The sequence below is a fragment of the Nerophis lumbriciformis genome, linkage group LG13 (genome assembly GCF_033978685.3).
Source record: "Nerophis lumbriciformis linkage group LG13, RoL_Nlum_v2.1, whole genome shotgun sequence".
Lineage (NCBI taxonomy): Eukaryota > Metazoa > Chordata > Actinopteri > Syngnathiformes > Syngnathidae > Nerophis > Nerophis lumbriciformis.
In genome coordinates this window covers 32,217,533-32,240,420 of record NC_084560.2, presented here as the reverse complement: position 1 = coordinate 32,240,420, position 22,888 = coordinate 32,217,533, and the positions used below count along the sequence as shown (strand labels likewise).

General features: G+C 39.8%; 2 protein-coding genes across 4 annotated transcripts in view; one reads left to right on the top strand and one right to left on the bottom strand.

Moving 5' to 3' along the window:
• LOC133613457 (uncharacterized protein C13orf42) overlaps positions 1 to 4,441 on the top strand; it is a 14,389-nt gene extending 9,948 nt beyond the window's left edge. Inside the window, exon 3 of the mRNA XM_061971005.1 lies at positions 3,742 to 4,441. Within this exon, the coding sequence (XP_061826989.1) occupies positions 3,742 to 4,004 (263 nt within the window). The 3' untranslated portion in view covers positions 4,005 to 4,441. The remainder of the gene's footprint in view (positions 1 to 3,741) is intronic.
• rnaseh2b (ribonuclease H2, subunit B) overlaps positions 1 to 22,888 on the bottom strand; it is a 40,366-nt gene that overhangs the window by 7,820 nt on the left and 9,658 nt on the right. The window contains exons 5-12 of one of the 3 annotated variants that reach the window (XR_009816451.2): positions 21,478 to 21,592; positions 21,340 to 21,404; positions 21,163 to 21,268; positions 19,312 to 19,393; positions 19,075 to 19,120; positions 13,898 to 13,975; positions 13,603 to 13,706; positions 4,655 to 4,731 (exon numbers count right to left, since the gene is read on the bottom strand). Coding sequence is in view for 2 of the 3 variants with exons in the window: in XM_061971002.2 (XP_061826986.1) it covers positions 13,605 to 13,706; positions 13,898 to 13,975; positions 19,075 to 19,120; positions 19,312 to 19,393; positions 21,163 to 21,268; positions 21,340 to 21,404; positions 21,478 to 21,592 (594 nt within the window). In the remaining variant the exon portion in view is untranslated. Of the gene's footprint in view, positions 1 to 4,586; positions 4,732 to 13,033; positions 13,707 to 13,897; positions 13,976 to 19,074; positions 19,121 to 19,311; positions 19,394 to 21,162; positions 21,269 to 21,339; positions 21,405 to 21,477; positions 21,593 to 22,888 lie in introns of those variants that run through there. The other 2 variants (XM_061971002.2, XM_061971001.2) reach the window with 2 other exon arrangements.

Here is a 22,888-nt window from a genome sequence, read left to right as displayed (position 1 = left end):
ATATATATATATATATATATATATATATATATATACATACATATATATATATATATATATATATATATATATATATATATATATATATACATACATATACCGTATATATATATATATATATATATATATATATACATACATATATATATATATATATATATATATATATATATACACATATATATAAACCCTGGGATTCAACTTTTTAATTGTTTGACAACACTAGTAATTCGATATTGATATCAGTCCGATATCAGCAAAAAAAAACAGCTGCGATACAAACACTCCTGCAACGCGTTTACTTGTGCATTTTTACATTTAAAAGAATATGTTACAATAAATTATATATATTTAGAATTGTTATAAATAAAGGCCTCCCTACAATTGTCGCCTGCTTCCAAATCACTCTTTGTGAATTAGGTGGATACATTTGAGTAGGGGCTATAACTAGCGGAGTCCCGATCCAATATTGACAATGGATACCAGTCCAATATCTGCAAATGAACAAGTATCGAATGATATCTAATCGGCTTGAATCTAAAATATTGCACGTTTACTTGTGTACAGCTGGACAGCCACTTAACATCTACATTTCCTCCAAAAAGCACGTAAAGGCTGGTCTTTTCCTTCTATTTAAGTCACGTCATTAACAAAAGGTAAACATGGTGGGCTATATGCTACTCGCTACACAACAGCTAAGCACACAATAGCACACAAGCTAGCCATTTTGTCTGAAAACAGACTAAAACATTTGTCCATATCAACAAGTATCAAATATTGCATATTACTTACAGAAACGATGTCTTCAAGGCAGATTCGTATTAGAAAGTATCCAGTAACAAACGTGTCCACGTCATTACTTTTACTGCATAATCAGCTTAATTCGATGAGTTGTTGTGGCCAGGTTCGAATAAAAAACAAGCCCCCGGCAGTATTTTTGGTACCCCTCTTTAGATAGTGCAGGTATACTTAATGTTGAGGGCAATATTTTGGTCTTATGTTAAATAACAGACACTATAAGGGGTTGAGGTAAATGACTTTGTCTAGTGTTGTAAGTTATGCATTTTAATCAAGGGGCGATGGTGTAAATTTAATTAAGCTTGTCATAGCGCGAGGTTTTCATCTTAAGTGTCTGCATAGTCCTCCGTATAGTCTCACTGTTGCTGTTTAATCAAATATGACCTTGACATTTCTGGGGCTGTGCCGTCGGCGTGGGAGAAATTACACTTTTATCAGCGTGATCAAAACATGGGGCGTGCTGGTGATGTCAACCGTGTCACAATAATAATCATTTTGTGTTAGCGCCCGGGCCCAGCGTGAGCACAGACAACTGTGAGACCTGACGGTGGAACACCATAAAAAGATGAATTTACTGGTTAGCTTGCATCGTTGACATGTCGGAGAACATTTTTACATTCTTATAACAAAGTTTGACAGAACGGGGAAACTGCAGTCATTTTGTGTAAGGTCAAACTACAGCAAGGCAAGTTTATTTATGGAGCACAATTCTGTACACGAGGCAACCGAAAGCGCCGTACAGAAAGTTACAAGAAGGCAAAAATGAAAATAAATTCATCATAACTCAAGGTAAAATCATAAAACATGATCATGATTCAAATTAAAATCACAAAAATCCACATTATTTGCCAAAATAATAAAATATTAGGACAGGGGTGTCAAAGTCAATGAATTATCTATTAGAACCGGCCCGCAGGCCACAGCCGCTTGCTGCTGTTTTGCACGCAGCAATACTCCATTAGTGTTGGATAGGGATGTCCGATAATGGCTTTTTTGCCGATATCCGATATTGTCCAACTCTTAATTACCGATACCGATATATACAGTCGTGGAATTAACAACGACTAATTTGGACAACCAGGTATGGTGAAGGTAAGGTCCTTTTTAAAAAAAAAACTTATAAAATAAGATAAGATAAATAAATTAAAAACATTTTCTTGAATAAAAAAGAAAGTAAAACAATATAAAAACAGTTACATTGAAACTAGTAATTAATGAAAATGAGTAAAATTAACTGTTAGTACTATTAGTGGACCAATCATGCGTGCTTACGGACTGTATCCCTTGCAGACTGTATTGATATATATTGATATATAATGTAGGAACCAGAATATTAATAACAGAAAGAAATAACCCTTTTGTGTGAATGAGTGTGAAAGACTTTGTGTGGACATCGGGGGCGGTACCTTTGGATTGTCAGACCGGGGTGGTGGTTCCTCTCTTTAAGAAGGGGAACTGGAGGGTGTGTTCCAACTATCGTGGGATCACACTCCTCAGCCTTCCCGTTAAGGTCTATTCAGGTGTACTGCAGAGGAGGCTACGCCAGATAGTCGAACCTCGGATTCAGGAGGAACAGTGTGGTTTTCGTCCTGGTCGTGGAATTGTGGACCAGCTCTATACTCTCGGCAGGGTCCTTGAGGGTGCATGGGAGTTTGCCCAACCAGTCTACATGTGCTTTGTGGACTTGGAGAAGGCATTCGACCGTGTCCCTTGGGAAGTCCTGTGGGGAGTGCTCAGAGAGTATGGGGTATCGGACTGTCTGATTGTGGCGGTCCGCTCCCTATACGATCAGTGTCAGAGCTTAGTCCGCATTGCCGGCAGAAAGTCGGACACGTTTCCAGTGAGGGTTGGTTACCTTTTGTCACCGATTCTGTTTATAACTTTTATGGACAGAATTTCTAGGCGCAGTCAAGGCGTTGAGGGGATCCGGTTTGGTGGCTGCAGGATTAGGTCTCTGCTTTTTGCAGATGATGTGGTCCAGATGGCTTCGTCTGTCCAGGATCTTCAGCTCTCACTGGATCGGTTCGCAGCCGAGTGTGAAGCGACTGGGATGAGAATCAGCACCTCCAAGTCCGAGTCCATGGTTCTCGCCCGTAAAAGGGTGGAGTGCCGTCTCCGGGTTGGGGAGGAGACCCTGCCCCGAGTGGAGGAGTTCAAGTACCTCGGAGTCTTGTTCACGAGTGGGGGTAGAGTGGATCGTGACCTGTATCGGTCCGTTGTGGTGAAGAAGGAGCTGAGCCGGAAGGCAAAGCTCCCAATTTACCGGTCGATCTACGTTCCCATCCTCACTTATGATCATGAGCTTTGGGTTATGACCGAAAGAACAAGATCACGGGTACAAGCGGCCAAAATGAGTTTCCTCCGCCGGGTGGCGGGGCTCTCCCTTAGAGATAGGGTGAGAAGCTCTGTCATCCGGGGGGAGCTCAAAGTAAAGCCGCTGCTCCTCCACATCGAGAGGAGCCAGATGAGGTGGTTGGGGAATCTGGTCAGGATGCCACCCGAACGCCTCCCTAGGGAAATGTTTAGGGCACGTCCGACCGGTAGGAGGCCACGAGAAAGACCCAGGACACGTTGGGAAGACTATGTCTCCCGGCTGACCTGGGAATGACTCGGGATCCCCCGGGAAGAGCTGGACGAAGTGGCTGGGGAGAGGGAAGTCTGGGCTTCCCTGCTTAGGCTGCTTCCCCAGCGACCCGACCTCGGATAAGTGGAAGAAGATGGACGGATGAATGGATGGATGGATGGATGCCATGATTTTACCCGTGGGAATAGATTTTTCTCCATGCGGCCCCTGAGCCAAAATTAGTTTGACACCCGTGGTCTACAGCTTTGTAGGAAGGTTTACATGTTGACTATTATAAAAACAAACAACTGGTTTGATTTTTGTTTAGTTATTTTTTTAATAATGACATTTTACCAAAGTAATATTTCTCTCTCCCACAGTGGCATCCAGCTCTGCAGAACACGACCTCCACTCCAATTGGGTCTTGCGGGTTCCTCGGGGGGCGGATGACCCCGACAGCAAGCCACAGGAGGAGAAGGCGGTCGTGTCCTGTGCCAAAGAAAAGGTTCTCAATAAGAAGAACCAAAGTGGGTCGACCAGCAGCAGGTTGCGTCTGCAGAGGAACCCCATCCACTTGCCCAAAGTGGTGGAGAGCGCCCTGCAGACGCTGCGCTTTAAGCCCAAGTGTAAAAAGTCCAAATGATAGGCCGAGACTTGAAACTGAAAGTTGTCTGTTTACACTTCCGTCATGAACAATTTCCGAAGGAGCTTTTCTTTTTTTCTTTTTAAATATACACCAGTCCGTCTTTCATTGGCGACGATTCTTTTGGCCAGGGATGTCCAAGGTACAACCCTAAAGCCATTTTCTGACCGCAGCTAGTTTTTTATTGACCGTCGGCATATTCTAAACATAAAATGGATTCACTATTAAGGAGATGCAGTATATTACTAATTGTATTCATTTACTTTGTCACCGATACACAAAGCTCAGCGGTCCATGTTCTGTTCAACTAGTGTGGCATAATATAGTGTCCCACTTTTGAGTTGGTTTTCGCATCTTTCAAGGATAAACTGTATCAAAGTACTCCTCCACTTCATTGAAGTTTTCCATATTAACTAATAAAGGGAAGACCTCCCACTATTTAGTAATATACAGTGAAGCAGTGCTTCTTAACCATAGGGCCAGGGTCCATTGTTGGGCTGCCAAACAATATCTGTTTCTCAGCTGTGGTCCATATGGGCCGCAGTGGTACTCAGTTGTAATACATTTTTTTGGTAGCACTTTAGTATGGGGAACATATTCTAAGTAACAAAGACTTAATTTAGAGTTATTTGGACACTAGGGGAACATACTTTGAAGGCCGAAGTGGAGAAGGGTTCCATGTGAACAGCAGTTGAACATGGGTCAGTCGGTCCCCTTGATTGTTGTCCTGTTCAAACGGAAAAAGGGTGTCTGTCAGCCCACAATCATGTTTTGCCTGGACAGACATGCATGTCCTCAAAACATTACAGTCCATAACCAGATGTTCATTTCTTTAACCCTAACTTGTTATTAGTAACAAGTTAGGGTTACTAATAAGCAATAATTCTGAGGTTATTGAGGGAAGACTCTTAGTTAATGGCTTACTGGTTGTATAATAAGGCCATGCAGAATATGGCATTAATAAGTACTTAATGATGACTAATTAAGAGCCAATATGTTACTAATTTGCATGTTAAAAAGCAACTAATTAATAGTGAATATGTTCCCCCATACTAAAGTGTTACCACTTTTTTTACCACCTGTGGTAGTATTGACAATCTCAAACAAACAGAAGTCTGGAGCGAAAGTCAGAGAAAATTATAACTAAACTGTATTTTCATTTGCACTTTAACTTTTTTGATTGTTTATTTACGAAACATTAATATTATTATTTACTATTGATTGAATTAGAATTAATTTATATTAGCACTGTGTAATTGTATGTAAATGGCGTCTATGAATGTTCTCATTCATCCAGGTCATTGTCATCTCAGGGCATTCAATCGATCGCAACTGGACTGTTTGGTTTGTCTTAGAAGACGTTTTGCGATGGATTGAATGCCCTTAGATTGGATGTGAATTTATTTTACATTACTTTTTTTTTTTGCAGAATAGTTGATTATATTCTTATCAGCCTGACCTCAGCCTTGATAATAATCGTTGTGATTAATAATAATAATAATAATAATAATAATTAGCTTTATTGTCTCCGATGAGAAATTTGTCTTGGACATCAAGACACAGCGTTTTACATACATACATACATACATACATACAGTTCATCCGACAATACAGTGACGACAGTGAACCATGCACAATGTAATATCGGAAATTATCGGTATCTGTTTCAAAATTATCGGTATCAGTTTCAAAAAGTAAAATGTATTACTTTTTAAAACGCCGCTGTGTACACAGACGTAGGGAGAAGTAAAAAGCACCAATAAACCTTAAAGGCACTGCCTTTGCGTGCCGGCCCAGTCACATAATATCTACGGCTTTTGACACACACAAGTGAATGCAAGCATACTTGGTCAACAGCCATACAGGTTACACTGAGGGTGGCCGTATAAACAACTATAACACTGTTACAAATATGCGCCACACTGTGAACCCACACCAAAAAAGAATGACAAACACATTTCGGGAGAACATCCGCACCGTAACACAACATAAACACAACAGAACAAATACCCACAACCCCTTGCAGCACTAACTCTTCCGGGACGCTACAATATACACCCCCTACACCCCACCTCAACCTCCTCATGCTCTCTCAGGGAGAGCATGTCCCAAATGCCAAGCTGCTGTTTTGAGGCATGTTAAAAAAAAATAATGCACTTTGTGACTTCAATAATAAATATGGCAGTTCCATGTTGGCATTTTTTTCCATAACTTGAGTTGATTTATTTTGGAAAACCTTGTTACATTGTTTAATGCATCCAGCGGGGCATCACAACAAAAGTAGGCATAATAATGTGTCAATTCCACAACTGTATATATCGGTATCGGTTGATATCGGAATCGGTAATTAAGAGTTGGACAATATCGGAATATCGGCAAAAAATCAATTATCGGACATCTCTAAATTTAATATTGCACTCATTATTGCATCCAGTTATTACAGTAGTTTTCTGTTGTTACGTGCTTTGATTGCCAGTGGGACAAAGGAAAATCTATACCTGTTGAGTTTGTATGTTGCTGTTCTGTACCGTTTACCATTTGGCATCAACACAATTTCACTATGACGTATGTGGTGTGGGTCACGGGTGATTTTAAGACCCTGCTTCCTCGCGGTCTTGTCGAATATTTCTTGAAGGGAACAAGGGTGCTGCAAGGCAATTATTTTACCAGGTTTTGAAGTAACACATGGTTTTATATCATTTGACAAGGCTTATCCCGATGAGGTGGCGACTTGTCCAGGGTGTACGCCGCCTTCCGCCCGAATGCAGCTGAGCTAGGCTCCAGCACCCCCCGCCACCCCGAAAGGGATAAGCGATAGAAAATGGATGGATGGATCCTGTTAAACTGGCCCTGAGGTTAAAAAGGTTAAGAGCCCCGGCTGTAAAGCATGATACTGGAACCACCATCATAATCAATTGGAACTCTTTAATTCAAATTCCTGGCATTGCATTGGAATTTAGAGACCCGCTCAATTGATTTTTTTCAAAAGCCAGCCACTAAGAACCGCACTATTATCTCTAGCGTTCCACCGTATTAGACCCTGTGCCAAATGAAGTGGAAACAAATCGATGAGCGTACATGAAAGATATTACGATTGATTTTTACATTCAGTCGAGCCTTTTATTGAAAGTTTCTGGATTGCTGCTTTTTTGATGGAATTTGGAGTCTGCGACATAAAAGGCGAGGGACATCAATGTCCTTCAGCAGTTAAGACTGACTGGAAGGCGAGAATATTTTCTAGTCCTACTGTTACTTTACCAAAAGACTTCAAGGGCAGGTTCTTTCACCCGTAAATGTGAAAGAAAAAAAATAGTTAATTCGAACTACTTAATATGTCATCTATGCATTTTGTGCTCTGTACTCGGGGGAAAATACTAGTAAATCTCAAACTCTTAATTGTGTAAAAAGATCTTGGAGTTGCTGGCATAAAAGGACCCCCACCAACAAGGTCAATGGTATTGGACCGTGCTACAATGAGAACAACGCATAGCCTTGAGTACATACAGCACATCCTGGCAGGGAAGAAAATATGTTTGTGTGCACCCATCTCACCTTTCACAGCCTCAACCATCTACCGCTGGATATTTTTCAAAATCAACTGTGTTCTTGTTTTTCCATTACATCGGCGGTTCGGCGGTTCTCAACTGGTGGGTCTGCGGTAGAGATCGACCGATATGATTTTTTCAGTGCCGATACCAATTATTAGTAGTCAAGGAGGCCGATAACCGATATTTGGAGTCAATATTAATTCCGCAGTAAAATTTAAACACGAATAGTATACTTCAGCTGGACAAGGCTTTAAGTTGTTTTTAAACATATTTTTTTTAGGAAACGTCAGAGGAGTAGCGACATAATGTTTTATGCGGCACTAATGTTGTGGTTAATTTACCTTGAAATATTACAAACATTTACCATATTTTTCGTACTATAAGTCGCTCCGGAGTATAAGTCGCACCGGCCGAAAATGCATAATAAAGAAGGAAAAAAACATATATAAGTCGCACTGGAGTATAAATCGCATTTTTTGGGGGAAATGTATTTGATAAAAGCCAACACCAAGAATAGACATTTGAAAGGCAATTTAAAATAAATAAAGAATAGTGAACTGAATAAGTGTACGTTATATGAGGCATAAATAACCAACTGAGAACATGCCTGGTATGTTAACGTAACATATTATGGTAAGAGTCATTCAAATAACTATAACATATAGAACATGCTATACGTTTACCAAACAATCTGTCACTCCTAATCGCTAAATCCCATGAAATCTTATATATCTAGTCCAGGGGTCGGCAACCTTTACCAGTCAAAGAGCCATTTTGACCAGTTTCACAAATTATAGAAAACAACGGTAGCCGCAACATTTTTTTGAAATTTTGAATGAAATAACACTGTATACAAAGTTTTTTATTTTGCTTTGTATGAACCAGGGGTCTCAGACACGCTGCCCACACCTTTATGTGGAATTTGAAAGCTGGTGCGGCACGCAGGTTTTAAATGAATGGCTTAGCGTCATGCGCGCCGTGATGGTGCAGCATATAGCACCCACTACAGCCAGCGTGCCTGATCAACTACCCTTTATATGGGGCTTCCGCTTGCTCACATAGGTGACAGCAAGGCATACTTGGTCAACAACCACACAGGTCACACTGACGGTGGCGGTATAAAAAAACAACTTTATCACTCTTACTAATAATGCGCCACACTGTGAACCCACACCAAACAAGAATGACAAACACATTTCGGGAGAACATCTGCACCATAACACAACATAAACACAACAGGACAAATGCCCAGAATCCCATGCAGCCCTAACTCTTCCGGGATACATTATACACCCCCGCTACCAAACCCCGCCCACCTCAACCGACGCATAGAGGGGGGGGCGGGGGGGTTGATGTGTGAGGGAGCAGGGTTGGGGTGGGGGCGGGGTTTGGTGGTAGCAGGGGTGTTATAATGTAGCCCGGAAGAGTCAGGGCTGCATGGGATTCTGGGTATTTGTTCTGTTGTGTTTATGTTGTGTTAAGGTGCAGATGTTCTCCCGAAATGTGTTTGTCATTCTTGTTTGGTTTTGGTTCAAAGTGTGGCGCATTATTAGTAAGAGTGTTAAAGTTGTTTTATATGGCCACCGTCAGTGTAACCTGTGTGGCTGTTGACTAAGTATGCCTTGCTGTCACGTACATGTGCAGGCAGAAGATGTATAATGTATAACAAGTGTTGGACTGGCACGCTGTTAATACAGATTGTAGAGGGCGCCAAATGTTGTACCATCATGGCACACTATGGCCCTTATCATAGCCGTAAGGGTGAAAGTCGGTGAATATTAATCCCGGGAGTTTTCTGCGAGAGGCACTAAAATCCGGAAGTCTCACTGGAAAATTGGGGGGTTCAGCAAGTGAGCTGCTGAGCCGCATCAGAGTGATCAAAGAGCCGCATGCGGCTCCGGAGCCGCGGGTTGCCGACCCCTGGTCTAGTCTCTTACGTGAATGAGCTAAATAATATTATTTGATATTTTACGGTAATGTGTTAATAATTTCACACATAAGTCGCTCCTCAGTATAAGTCACACCCCCGGCCAAACTATGAAAAAAACTGCGACTTATAGTCCGAAAAATACGGTACCTTGAAATATTACAAACATTTAAATAAAAACAATGCTGGGCTCTTTCACGTAGCTGATTGGCTGACATTTCTTCCTGGTTGTTACAGAAAGTAAGAGAATGTGTGAGCTGCTGCCTGCTCTACTTGACTTATATAATAAGTATATATATTTTCTGTCGTCTTCGTGTCCATCTAGCTCTCTCGCGTTATTTGATTGAATGGCAGGCGCTCTTAATGAACCCACACTGTGAGTGTCGTCGTGCTACTCCATAGCTGCAGTAGCCAAAACACATATGGGAGGAGCACACGAGAAGGACAAAAACTGGAATTCCTGGGGGGGTTGACAAGTTTATTGAAGCAGAGGAGACGTGCTGTCGGTGTAGCAACAGTCATAACTAGCTACTTAAATAATTATTTCTTTTATACTACCGTATTTTTCGGACTATAAGTCGCAGTTTTTTTTCATAGTTTGGCCGGGCTCCAGTGCGACTTATATATGTTTTTTTCCTTTTTTATTATGCATTTTCGGCAGGTGCGACTTATACTCCGGTGCGACTTATACTCCGAAAACTACGGTAAATACTGTTATCATATGTGTGTGTATTGTATCTGCTGTTGTTGTTCTGTAGTTGTAGTTGTAAAAATAAAAGAAAAAGGTCAATACGATGTACGTCAAAATGCCAAATATCGGTCGCCGATAACTGCTGGAGCTTACGTTGATTTACATGGGGGAATTCTGCCCACAATGAGGACTCCTAGGTATGACGGGATAGTGGACTAAGGGGCGTTAAATGCCCAAACAGAACTACCGGACAAGGTTAGAAGATGGTCTACAGGAGGAACAGCCCTCCTGTTAATATTAAATCTACTTAAATCTGTACAGGTATATTTAAGTCGTTTTCAATTGCACTTTTTGAACATCTGTAGAGTTAAATCAGAGCAACTAGATTTTTCCCATCCGGGTCTTGGTGATCTGATTTGACTCCTCAGATATGTACTGAAAAACACTTCTTGTTCAATCAATTTAAGTTTGTGGACTAGGGATGGGGTCTGGGGTTGTTTGAGTGGTTTGGGGGATTTTTTGATAATAAAAAAAATCGATCTAACCAACCGCTGTAGTATCGACCATATGCTGATACTGTACTATATTTGGTATCGTTACTGTCGACATTTGTATCAATTTTACCCACATTTGTTCACATTCAAGAGAGCTAGCTTTGTAGTGTAGCATGTACAAACCCCGTTTCCATATGAGTTGGGAAATTGTGTTAGATGTAAATATAAACGGAACACAATGATTTGCAAATCCTTTTCAACCCATATTCAATTGAATGCACTACAAAGACAACATATTTGATGTTCAAACTCATAAACTTTTTTTTTTTGCAAATAATTAATTTGGAATTTCATGGCTGCAACACGTGCCAAAGTAGTTGGGAAAAGAGCATGTTCACCACTGTGTTACATGGCCTTTCCTTTTAACAACACTCAGTAAATGTTTGGGAACTGATGAGACATTTTTTAAGCTTCTCAGGTGGAATTCTTTCCCATTCTTGCTTGATGTACAGCTTAAGTTGTTCAACAGTCCGGGGGTCTCCGTTGTGGTATTTTAGGCTTCATAATGTGCCACACATTTTCAATGGGAGACAGGTCTGGACTACAGGCAGGCCAGTCTAGTACCCACACTCTTTTACTATGAAGACATGTTGATGTAACACGTGGCTTGGCATTGTCTTGCTGAAATAAGCAGGGGCGTCCATGGTAGCGTTGCTTGGAGGCAACATATGTTGCTCCAAAACCTGAATGTACCTTTCAGCATTAATGGTGCCTTCACAGATGTGTAAGTTACCCATGTCTTGGCCACTAATACACCCCCATACCATCACAGATGCTGGCTTTTCAACTTTGCGCCTATAACAATCCGAATGGTTCTTTTCCTCTTTCGTCCGGAGGACACAACGTCCAGTTTCCAAAAACAATTTGAAATGTGGACTCGTCAGACCACAGAACACTTTTCCACTTTGTATCAGTCCATGTTAGATGAGCTCAGGCCAAGCGCAGCCGACGGCGTTTCTTGGTGTTGTTGATAAACGGTTTTCGCCTTGCATAGGAGTTTTAACTTGCACTTACAGATGTAGTGACCAACTGTAGTTACTGACAGTGGGTTTCTGAAGTGTTCCTGAGCCCATGTGGTGATATCCTTTACACACTGATGTCGCTTGTTGATGCAGTACAGCCTGAGGGTTCGAAGGTTACGGGCTTAGCTGCTAACGCGCAGTGATTTCTCCAGATTCTCTGAACTCTTTGATGATATTACGGACCGTAGATGGTGAAATCCCTAAATTCCTTGCAATAGCTGGTTGAGAAAGGTTTTTCTTAAACTGTTCAACAATTTGCTCACACATTTGTTGACAAAGCTGTGACCCTCGCCCCATCCTTGTTTGTGTATGACTGAGCATTTCATGGAATCTACTTGTATACCCAATCATCGCACCCACCTGTTCCCAATTTGCCTGTTCACCTGTGGGATGCTCCAAATAAGTGTTTGATGAGCATTCCTCAACTTTATCAGTATTTATTGCCACCTTTCCCAACTTCTTTCTCACGTGTTGCTGGCATCAAATTCTAAAGTTAATGATTATTTGTTAAAAAAAAAAAAAAAAAAAAGTTTATCAGTTTGAACATCAAATATGTTGTCTTTGTAGCATATTCAACTGAATATGGGTTGAAAAGGATTTGCATATCATTGTATTCCGTTTATATTTACATCTAACACAATTTCCCAACTCATATGGAAACGGGGTTTGTATAACTATTCCTCATCCTTCAGTGATAATGTATTTATTTTGCCGCCATGGAGGCAAGGATTGTTGATTTAGAAGCAGCTTTGCACTGTGGAGGAACGTTAGCCGCTAGCGAGAATGCTACTGTGCAGTAAAGACGCGGTTGTTCGCATGTCCCTGTCAAATTTGCGGAACACGGCGGGAATGTGTCATCAACATGCATTATCGCTATAAGACGATAGGGGCCCTGCCAACAACTTGAGGATTACAGGTTCCGCCATCCAAGTCACTGCCGTTGTGTCCTTGGGCAAGACACTTTACCCACCTGCTCCCAGTGACACCCACACTGATTTAAATGTAGAATAAAGATCTAGATAATGGGTTTCACTAGGGCGTCTTTAGAGAAAATCGCTATATAAATATAATTCTCTTCACTAGCATTAAAAGCTTTATTGTCGGCCAAATGTATATCGTCTACATCGTGCAACCCTATCGTGGACAAAAACATATTTTTTCTGAAATGATCATTAAACATGTTTTTTTCTAGTATAGTGTGATTTTGCACCACGGTACTTCAAATCCAAACTGCACTTTAATGTATTTTTTTATATAGAAAATATTGAGTTAAAAAAAAAAAGGCAGTGGTTTGGGTCAATAGACAATAATGAATGAGCTTGAAAAAAAAATTGAAAGGTGATGAGGAACATGCGGCAAGTCTTACCTTCTACCCAAACTACCTCCTAAATGATTAGCATCTGTTAAAAGGTCCCCTTTTACGCAGAAGTGACTTTTCCACCACTTTTGAGAAAAAAGGCACTCATATGCTGTTTGACAGCATGCATGCGCATGCTCAGTAGCCTTGGGTAGCTCAATTTTATGGGCAGCACAGTTTGACAGAACACTGGACTACAATTTTTAATGCCTGTGCACATCGAATTTAATGCATTTTATTGCCATTTAAGGCCTTAATTTTCACAAAATCCATTTAATGACTTCTGATGTTTTTTAATGAACCGCAGACATAATGTAATGTTACGTTGTTGCGTGAGATACAGTATATGGCATATTTTATGTTGAACAAGAGTAGTATTACAGTAGATGGAAAAAGTGGAAAAAAAACTCTGACTACAGCTATGCAGGTAAAGACAGTAAACATTTTGTTTCCTTTATTACAAAAGTGACGTGTACAAAACATGGAGACGGCAACCAACCATTATTTTTTGACTTTGGGGCTGAAGAAGGACGACATTGTCTTCATCCCAGTCTTGTCCACCTTTGCCAGACTTTTCTGAGCTGCCGTCATCTTCTTTGGTGGCTGATGAAACACGGAGAGAAAGAAACATTTGTTACTTATTCCAGCCTCCTGTTCAAACAAACAAGAGTGCCACAATCTCTCAAGGTTTTCTGAGTAGTGTCCACGGAGGGGGGAAAAAAACCCTTAGATGTGATGTAACTAAATCCAACCAACACGACCGTTTTTTTTTGTCAGGTCAAGATGACACTCACTTTGCGCACAAAGTCGTCACTGTTGAATTTGGTGTAGTCCTCTCCTGCCTCCACCGGCTTGTCGGACAGTTTACGCTTCTGGTAGAACGAGAACATTTCATAGAAACACACATACAGTATGATACATACTATAGTCAACACTTTTTGTCTATTTTAGATAAATATGCACTGTAGATTAGGTATATTACAGAGGAATATAATGATTATGTATGTATACATATATGTACATATAAATATTAGAGGTGGGAATCTTTGGGCGACTCACGATTCAATTACGATTTTGGAGCTAGGATTCAATTAAAAATAGATTATTGATGCATCATTAATTAATGTATATTGATGAAGTTTTATTTTATTTTCGTTTTACTAAATAAGTGTTAATCACTTGCAACTTCTATAAACAGTGCATTTGTAATAAGAAACAGTTAAATTCATTCCCCCATCACACACACACACCACACACAGTCAAAGTTTGATATAATGTGGTCTTTGTGGTCCATGAAATATCGATCTCATTATTACCAAGATTGCATTATATAGAAATCTTTATTTTTTTATATTTTTTACCATTTTCTTTTCGAAAAAGTTATGCGTGGAGCTCAGATGCCTAAACTTGCTTGGTGGATAGTGCCCCCAATGGTTGAGACAGGAATGGTGGATTGGGCAACCACATCACAGAAAGGGGCCTATTGTTAGCTACTATCTACCAGCAGTGTTGGGTTAGTTACTGCAGAGCAGTAACTAGTTACAGTTACTAGTTACTTCATTTCAAAAGTAACTCAGTTACTAACTCAGTTACTTACACCAAAAAGTAATGCGTTACTGTGAAAAGTAACTATTTAGTTACTTATTTTTTTCTTCTTTTTTTTTTTTAAAGCTCCCATTAATGCCCTTTTAGCCTTCATTTCAGTACTGTTATTGCACTGGAGAATAATACAATCTGTTGATCAACTTGACATGCATTTGCATCACTCAACTCTGCTAAGCCATGTGGTCTACATACAACACACAAAGACAAAGATATGTTACAAAGGCCGATTTGTTTCTGGCCAGAACAAATTGACAAAACTATTTTAAATAGCTGCAACATAACATACATAAGTAACAAACAGCATAATAACAGCATAGATGTAAACCAAGAAAGGCACACACTACATACACAAAGCCTAACCAGGCATTTTCTTTACTGAGCAAAACTCTTTATTGTCGGCCATAAACACATCACCAAAACATTAGTAAAGAAAATGATATCTAGCAAAAGTGGTCATTTTCTGCAGTACAAACCAGACCAAAAGCTACTTTGTTATATCAACAGCAGCCACTCGCTCTTTCTCACGTGTGCCAACACTTGCACATATGGCACTTAGCCAGTGATGAGTTTACAGCCACACAAAAAGTCAGACAACTCCAACACCACACATAAAGTGTAATTCCAGGTCGTTACACTATGATTTACCAATCAAATGTGTGCTTATTCTAGTGTCATTTATTAGGAATCTTAATTTATAAATATTAATTATTAAATGCTGTTAGTATATTAAATAAATACTAATAAAAATATATTTTTTACAAACAGGAAGTTGCAGGAATGTACACATGATCCCCTGCTTACATCTCATTGTGCAACATGTGAATGTTTTAATGGGAACTAAATGAAAGGGGTACAAACTATTTCCAAAGCAGGACCTCCACCCAGACAAACAATACAAGTACACAGTTCATGAAAAACAATATTTGTTGTTATTGTCATTGTAAGTGGGCCTAAACACTTATATTAGAAATGGAAATGACTGCTGTCATTTGATTATAATAATAAGAGAATGTTGTCTGTGTATCTGTGTAAATAACGCAGTAACGCATCATGTAGTAACGGTAACTGAGTTACTGAATATAAAAAATAACGCGTTAGATTACTAGTTACCGCCGAAACTAACGGCGTTACAGTAACGCGTTACAGTAACGCGTTACTTTGTAACGCGTTAGTCCCAACACTGTCTACCAGTAGGTTTGGACATCACTGGGTCGATAGTTTATTTTTGTTTAGTGTTTTTTTTTTTTTTTTTAATTCCTTCTTTTTGGGGACTTTCATAAAGTTTTACCGTGCAAGTTTGTAAACACGCGATAGTTTGGTGAAAAACAATGGTGGGGAAAAACGGGCAAAAATTTGTGGTCCATGGCACGCTCTTGTTATGTCGAACGCCATGTTATATGGGACCATTCTCTATCAAACTTTAGGGGTGTAATGACTCTTTTAACAACAGTTTTTCGATACAATTCAGGAACAATATATGTTAAATTAGAATGATACGATCCGAAACGATTTAGTGAGATGCAATTCATTCAGTAACTTTTTAGTCCAAATTTCCACCAGTTTGACTGTCGAATAAATACTAGATACTGGACACTGCAGTTGAAGTCTCCTATATTCTTGTTACTTCTTGTAAGGGAATTAAATATAAATCAATTATGGATATTATATGGACAATTTCCAATGCATTCAAATTTTAATTTAATAAAGAGCAACCAACACTTAAGGTTGAATTAACAAAAGGAACCCATTTCCGCTGTCATTTTCAGTTTCAGTAACCAACAATTTAACAGTATATTTACCTGCTACTTCTGCTTTTGTCTTGCAACATAAAATAATACAATATTAATATCAAAAATAAAGTGCAACCAACATGTCTCCAGGTTGAACTTTTGCTGTTGTTTTTCCATATAAAAAGAATACAAATTCAAATTGATTGTAAAAATTAAGTCTAACCAAATCTCTTTAGGTTAAATGAGCAGTTGACCTGCTACTACTCTCATTTTAATAAACGGCAGTGCAGTAATATTTACCAAGACTACTTTGTGCTGATGCTACATCAGGAACGCTGCGAGTGCTTGGGCGATCTGCATTGTGTGAAATCCCATGGCGCCTTAGTAGGTTGTTCTAGAGATATGTCGTGATGTAATTGTATTTACTTGACCTTTACATATCCTACAAACTGTGAGCGACTTATTAAGAACATCTTAGTCTTTGCAAAAGCCTTATTCCCAAATTTCCACTGAATGCGAAACGGACGCGGACCGGCTTCACTGCGGGAGGGCGCTGCCCTCTGCCGTTCGGCAATCCCCACCGCCGTTCTGTTGCTGCTCCGTCGTGCAGCAAAAAAGCGCTGACTTTTACGATATCTTACAAATCCCCGCGTTATCACGTGATAAGGGTAAATAGTAATAAAGCGAACCACAAAAAGTTTATTCTGTCCTAGAGGAGCAAAAGCAAATAAACTCGGTCCTGCCTTGATAAACCACTTCATTTTTTGCAGCAAGCAACAATACAACAGTAACATCATCCCTGGCGAGCTACATATCAGCTGATATTTGACACAGGCCCCTTTGTCCCCATTTAGCTGCCCGGAATATGTCTGTACATTATTCTTTATTTTTGGACCTGCAGAATCAGCATGTTCTCATCCATTTGTGTCAACAAGATGAAATTAAGTTTGTAAACCTTTGACAAGTTGACTTCATGCCCATCGCCGCCCATTAGGACCTTTCAAAGTGTAAAATACAATCCGCATTGAAGACAGAGTATTTTATTTTGAAAGTAAGCCGGGTACTTTATTTTGTGTTTGTGCATTACTTCCTGTCCAACATTAGCAAATTTGAGCTAAAATTAACGGATTTGTTGCGGTATCCGGCAAAAATAGAAGCTCTGCATATATTTAGCTATGGAATGTGGAACGGCATGTCAGTGACGTTCCGCAGGCAGTGGAAACAAACACAGTGACTTAAGTAAAAACAAAAAACGTCTGCCGGCGCACGTATGCTGGTCCGTGGACGCTTTGCATTCTGTAGAAATTCGAGGTAAGTGTTTCCACACACTAGACCGCCATGGGGGCTTGTTATTTTCTTGTTTGTCTGCTTCTCTTCTGGTATCCGCCATACTTGTTTTGATGACTGATGGTGCGTGGCAATGACGTCACGGACGGGCAGACAGACTTACGCAACGTTTAACATCTGTATCATTAAAAGTGGTAAAAAAAAAAAAAATCACGACTATGCAGTTATGTAAAACATATTTGTAATGCACAAAGTATGTGAACTATGCTTCCAATTCAAAATGAAACTTTACAAACTCACACAAGACAAAGGTTAAATAAATAAATATGCCAGTGCAATCAGAAGGTGCAAACAAGTAAAAAAAAAAGTTTATGCACAAAAGGCACATACTACAAGGAACACAGTGTACTGCTCAAAGTATATATAGACATGTCTTTGGCCAAACATAACTTTATTACATGTTATTTTGGCGTGTCTTCGAGAGGTGGGTGGATGCAGGGTCACTCGGTGTACGGTTGATGTTACGGTTGTCTGTATTTTGGGCAACTGGCTTCTTGTAGCTGTTCATCAAGGCTTTGTGCGCGTGGCGGGTGGCCCGCTCTGTGAGCTCTGTTTGGATTGTTAACTTCACGTCACGGGCAAACTATGGAAGTTGAGGAAACAAGTGATGTGTTGTTAAAGGTTAACGTGTTTCCGCAAATCGATCATTTGTTTGGATGTGCACACTAACGCAGCTTTGCCGTGCAACTCGCTGTGGCGTACGCATTGGGAGCATTTCCGGGTTTGGGGAACGAGCAGGTGGGTGCCTAGAGAACAGTGAGGCCGCGGCCGTGTTCCACGGTTAGCACCCTGTGGGTCACTCAATGGGAGGGGAAGGCACCGATGTAATAATGCATTTATATTTGCTAATATTTTCAGGAGCTACAGGCTGATCTACTGTACCCCTTTGTTCTCGCTCACTCTTACAGGAGTCCGCCGTCTTTCGGTCGCCCCCTGGTGGTTGGTGGACTGCTGGTTCTTAAAGTGTTTGATCTGATATGCAGCAGAGCCTGCTTATTAAATGGTAATATCGCCGACGATCACCCTCATTTAATTGACGCTGCCAACATCGTGATTAAAATCCGGTTAATTCGGTTTATGTATGTATGAAAATTATTATTACAAGATTTACATTGCTATCCCAACTAGAAATACAATATAAATATTTTAGCTAATATATACAAGTATAACATTTGTACTATAGCAAATATTAAAAAAAAAAAAAATTATTGACGCCCCCTTTCATGACTTCGAATATGTACATTATTACCTATCGCATTAATGTAATTGACACTTAAGTCATAACATACCTTTGAAGGTGGCTCAGTTTCCTTAGGACTTGTGATCTCTGGTAACCTGTAGTAGAAGTAGTAGTAAAACAAGACTCTTTATGAAATTGACTTTGCAGGAACAAGTGTTTTGTGTGTGTGTGTGTGTGTGTGTGTGTGTGTGTGTGTGTGTGTGTGTGTGTGTGTGTGTGTGTGTGTGTGTGTGTGTGTGTGTGTGTGTGTGTGTGTGTGTGTGTGTGTGTGTGCGCGCGGCCATACTGTAGGTGACGGAGGAGGTCTTTGCTCAGGTCTTCACTGAGGTACTCTGATATTAGGCCATGTGCATAGCGGAGGTAGTCCTCTGAAACATGAAGGTGACCAAACAACTGTCATTATAATAAGGTGGGAAAATAATGAGGAGTTCAATAGTTTGCCGCCATCTACTGCTGCTCTGAGAGTACTACAGAATCTCTTAAATAATCTAACTTCAGTACAATTTTACCATCAGAAACAATAGAAATTGGACTAAGCCGTTACAGGGTCAAACTCTCACCTTTAGCTGTACATGCAAAATTTTAACATTTTTAACTGTCATGCAGATGTAAAAAAAGTTAACTGCAACGTATTAAAACTTAATTTAATGGTGTGCTTTCTGTGGATGTTTAGAGGGAGAACTACTGAAAGTCCCTGGGAGACGAGTCTCAATAAGTTAAATTCACAATAAGACTACAGAAATTATGTTCTTCTTTACCGTCATTTATCATCAATATTGAAATACTGTATCGCAATGTTCCCTCTAATTTTTCATGTGTGTGAGCAAATGCACAAACACCCTGAGCATTCAGTGGAATACAGACGTGCACACTGTGGTCATACCAGCAGCACATTTGTCTCAAACCTGACATAACAATTTAAATGTCTTATTATTAAAATCAAGTGACTAGTCAATTTTAAGAGATTATTTTCTAATATATGTGATTTGGCCCACTTAGATATTGGTTTTTTTTAATTAGCTATGCACTATAGTATTTTATGTCTGGGTGGGGGTCCTGCTTTGGAAAGATTGTGTATCCCTTTCAGAGATCACATTTAGTTCCCCTTAAAACATTCACATGTTGCATGAGATGAAGTGTTTATTAACTTTCTGTCCGTGAAATAAATATTTTATTAGCAATTATGTAGTCCTGTAACATCATTTCATGATTAATATCCAAAAAATAACATTCTTAACAAATGACAGTAGAATAAGCACACAGATTGAGGAGGCATAGTAAAACGACCTGAAATTTACACTTTACGTGTAGTGTTGGAGTTGTCCAACTTTTTGTGTGGCCATAAACGCACCAGTGGCTAATTGCCATAGTGTATGTGTTGGTGCAGGTGAGAGAGAGAGCAAGCGGCTGCTGTTGATATAACAGATGACAAAGAGTTGCTTTTGGCTTGGTTTGTACGGTACACAACGACCAGTTTTGCTAGATAAAAGTATTTTACACATTGTTTTGGTGTGGTTATGGCCGATAAACAATTTTGCTAAATAAAGGGACCGATGGAATTCCTGTCCTCCTTTAAGTGTCTCCACAGACGCTACAATAATTTAAGTGTTGACAAATATTGTTTTATCTGTTGTGGCCGCCTTTCGTCACCTGTTACTCACAGTTGCATTGCAAAATCATACAAAACAAACGATTTGTTTATTTTGTTTAGAGTGGGATTTGATTTTTTGCGCGGCATAGATTTGCTGTGCGCAGAGGACGCGTGAGCAGTGCGCACCTTAGAGGGAACGTTGCTGTATCGTCTCTTAAGTCATATCCTCATTAGAGCCAGTGTCCACTGCGGTGGACATTTGTGATTTGTATACAAAGCTATTTTTCTAAAATGTGTAACTGTCAAAAAAAGAAATCAACTAAAAAACAATATGTCCACTGAAGAGGACACTGTGTACCGCTTTTTTCAATTCCCTCTTCTATGGTTATCATAACGCCTTTCTGAGATGGTGGCCTCACAAAAAAGTCAAAGCAAAGATTATTTGGTGCAACTTAAGAGGCATATTATTTTCCAGCAAACCGTTACACAATTTCAATTTGTAAGACTTTACCACTAAAGAATTGAGTTACAATATATAGACGTTACCATTGCTCGAGTCCGACTCGGTCTTGACTCGAACGTATGTGGTGGATTTAATGGCACCCCCCACAGAGATGTTCCTATTCTTCAGCATCGGGACCGTTTTTTCCACCTGTAGCCACACGTCAATAACCAAATTGAACTGTGCAAATGTGTGACACCGATATAGGAAGAATGATGTACCTTTTTCTTTAACCAAGTCATGGTTTTTTCCTGACTGTATCGGTGAAACTTGAGACTTCCTACCTCTGGAAAAAGAAGAATCAGTGTATTGCCTCTGATTATAAATACTAGTCAAGTTTGAGGCTACTCGCTGCCAACCTTTTTCATCTGCAATGTGATGCATGGAGGCTTGAGAGCGTGAGCAGCTCAGCAGCTTGGTGCATGCAGGAAAGTCTTCGTCCATCACCATTTGCGCCACAGGCTGGAACTTACCCTTAAAATACACACAGAGCAGAGGACATCAGAACTATTAAAGGATACTTTTATGGAGTCTTTATGGAGGTGGAAGTGATTCACAAGCTGACTAAAAGGGTGGCCAACAGATGAGGGGAGTGAAGGACACTAGAGACACTTAGTAAACCTCAAAATGACATTACACCAGGCAGCATCAAAAATATAGTATAACTTTTATCATTAGAGTCACTAAGTGCAGGCATTTGAGCACCCTTTGAGAAAAACTGGCGAAGAAAAAGAGGAACATTTCTATCAGCATTAAGTGTTGCCACACAAGCACTAAAAGACAATTTTGAAAATTAAGCCTACATTTCCTGCAATTGAGTGCATTTGTACACTGTATTTTACCTTCAGATGTATTTTCATCTACCAACCTCTTTTGGCTGTCTTTTTGACACATACAGTACATGTCCCATACAATTGTAGTTTTTTGAGTAGATAAATAACTGACATTACTATTATTTACAATGTAATGTGAAATTATATAACATGCATGCAAAGAACTTAAGACATTTTTTCCCATTTGGCAACTCTATCCTGTAGCCACGCCCCCTCGAGTAATATACTCCCGGTGTTGTGACTTCTGTTTACAATCCGTCATGTCAAAAATACACCTTCTTGCTGGCTGCTAATAAATACCCTAGAACAGGGATGTCAAACACGCGGCCCGTGGGCCTGAACAAGTGCAATCTGGCCTGCGAGATGAGTTTGCTAAGTGTAAAATTGAGCTGCATTTTTAAATTAAAGAAACTGCGGCTCTAAATGTGTCCACCGGATGTCGCAATAGCAATTCTATTTGGCAAGCAAATCAAAAGTATAGCAAGCAAGATGTAGGTAAAGGGGGGACTGCAACTCCCCCTAGATCCAACATAAAACAAACAGGAATAAAATAAACTATTGGCAACCCCACCTAAAATGCTGCATGAGACACTGTGCATTGATATAGTTTTGTAAAAATGATCATCTACTGTGCAAATTTAAAGAAAATTAACAGTGTGAATTACTGCAATACTGGTACCGTATTTTTCAGAGTATAAGTCGCTCCGGAGTATAAGTCGCACCGGCCAAAAATACATCATAAAGAAGGAAAAAAACATACATAAGTCACACTGGAGTGTAAGTCGCATTTTTTGAGGAAATGTATTTGATAAAACTCAACACCAAGAATAGACATTTGAAAGGCAATTTAAAATAAATAAAGAATAGTGAACAACAGGCTGATTAAGTTTACGTTATATGAGGCATAAATAACCAACTGAGAACGTGCCTGGTATGT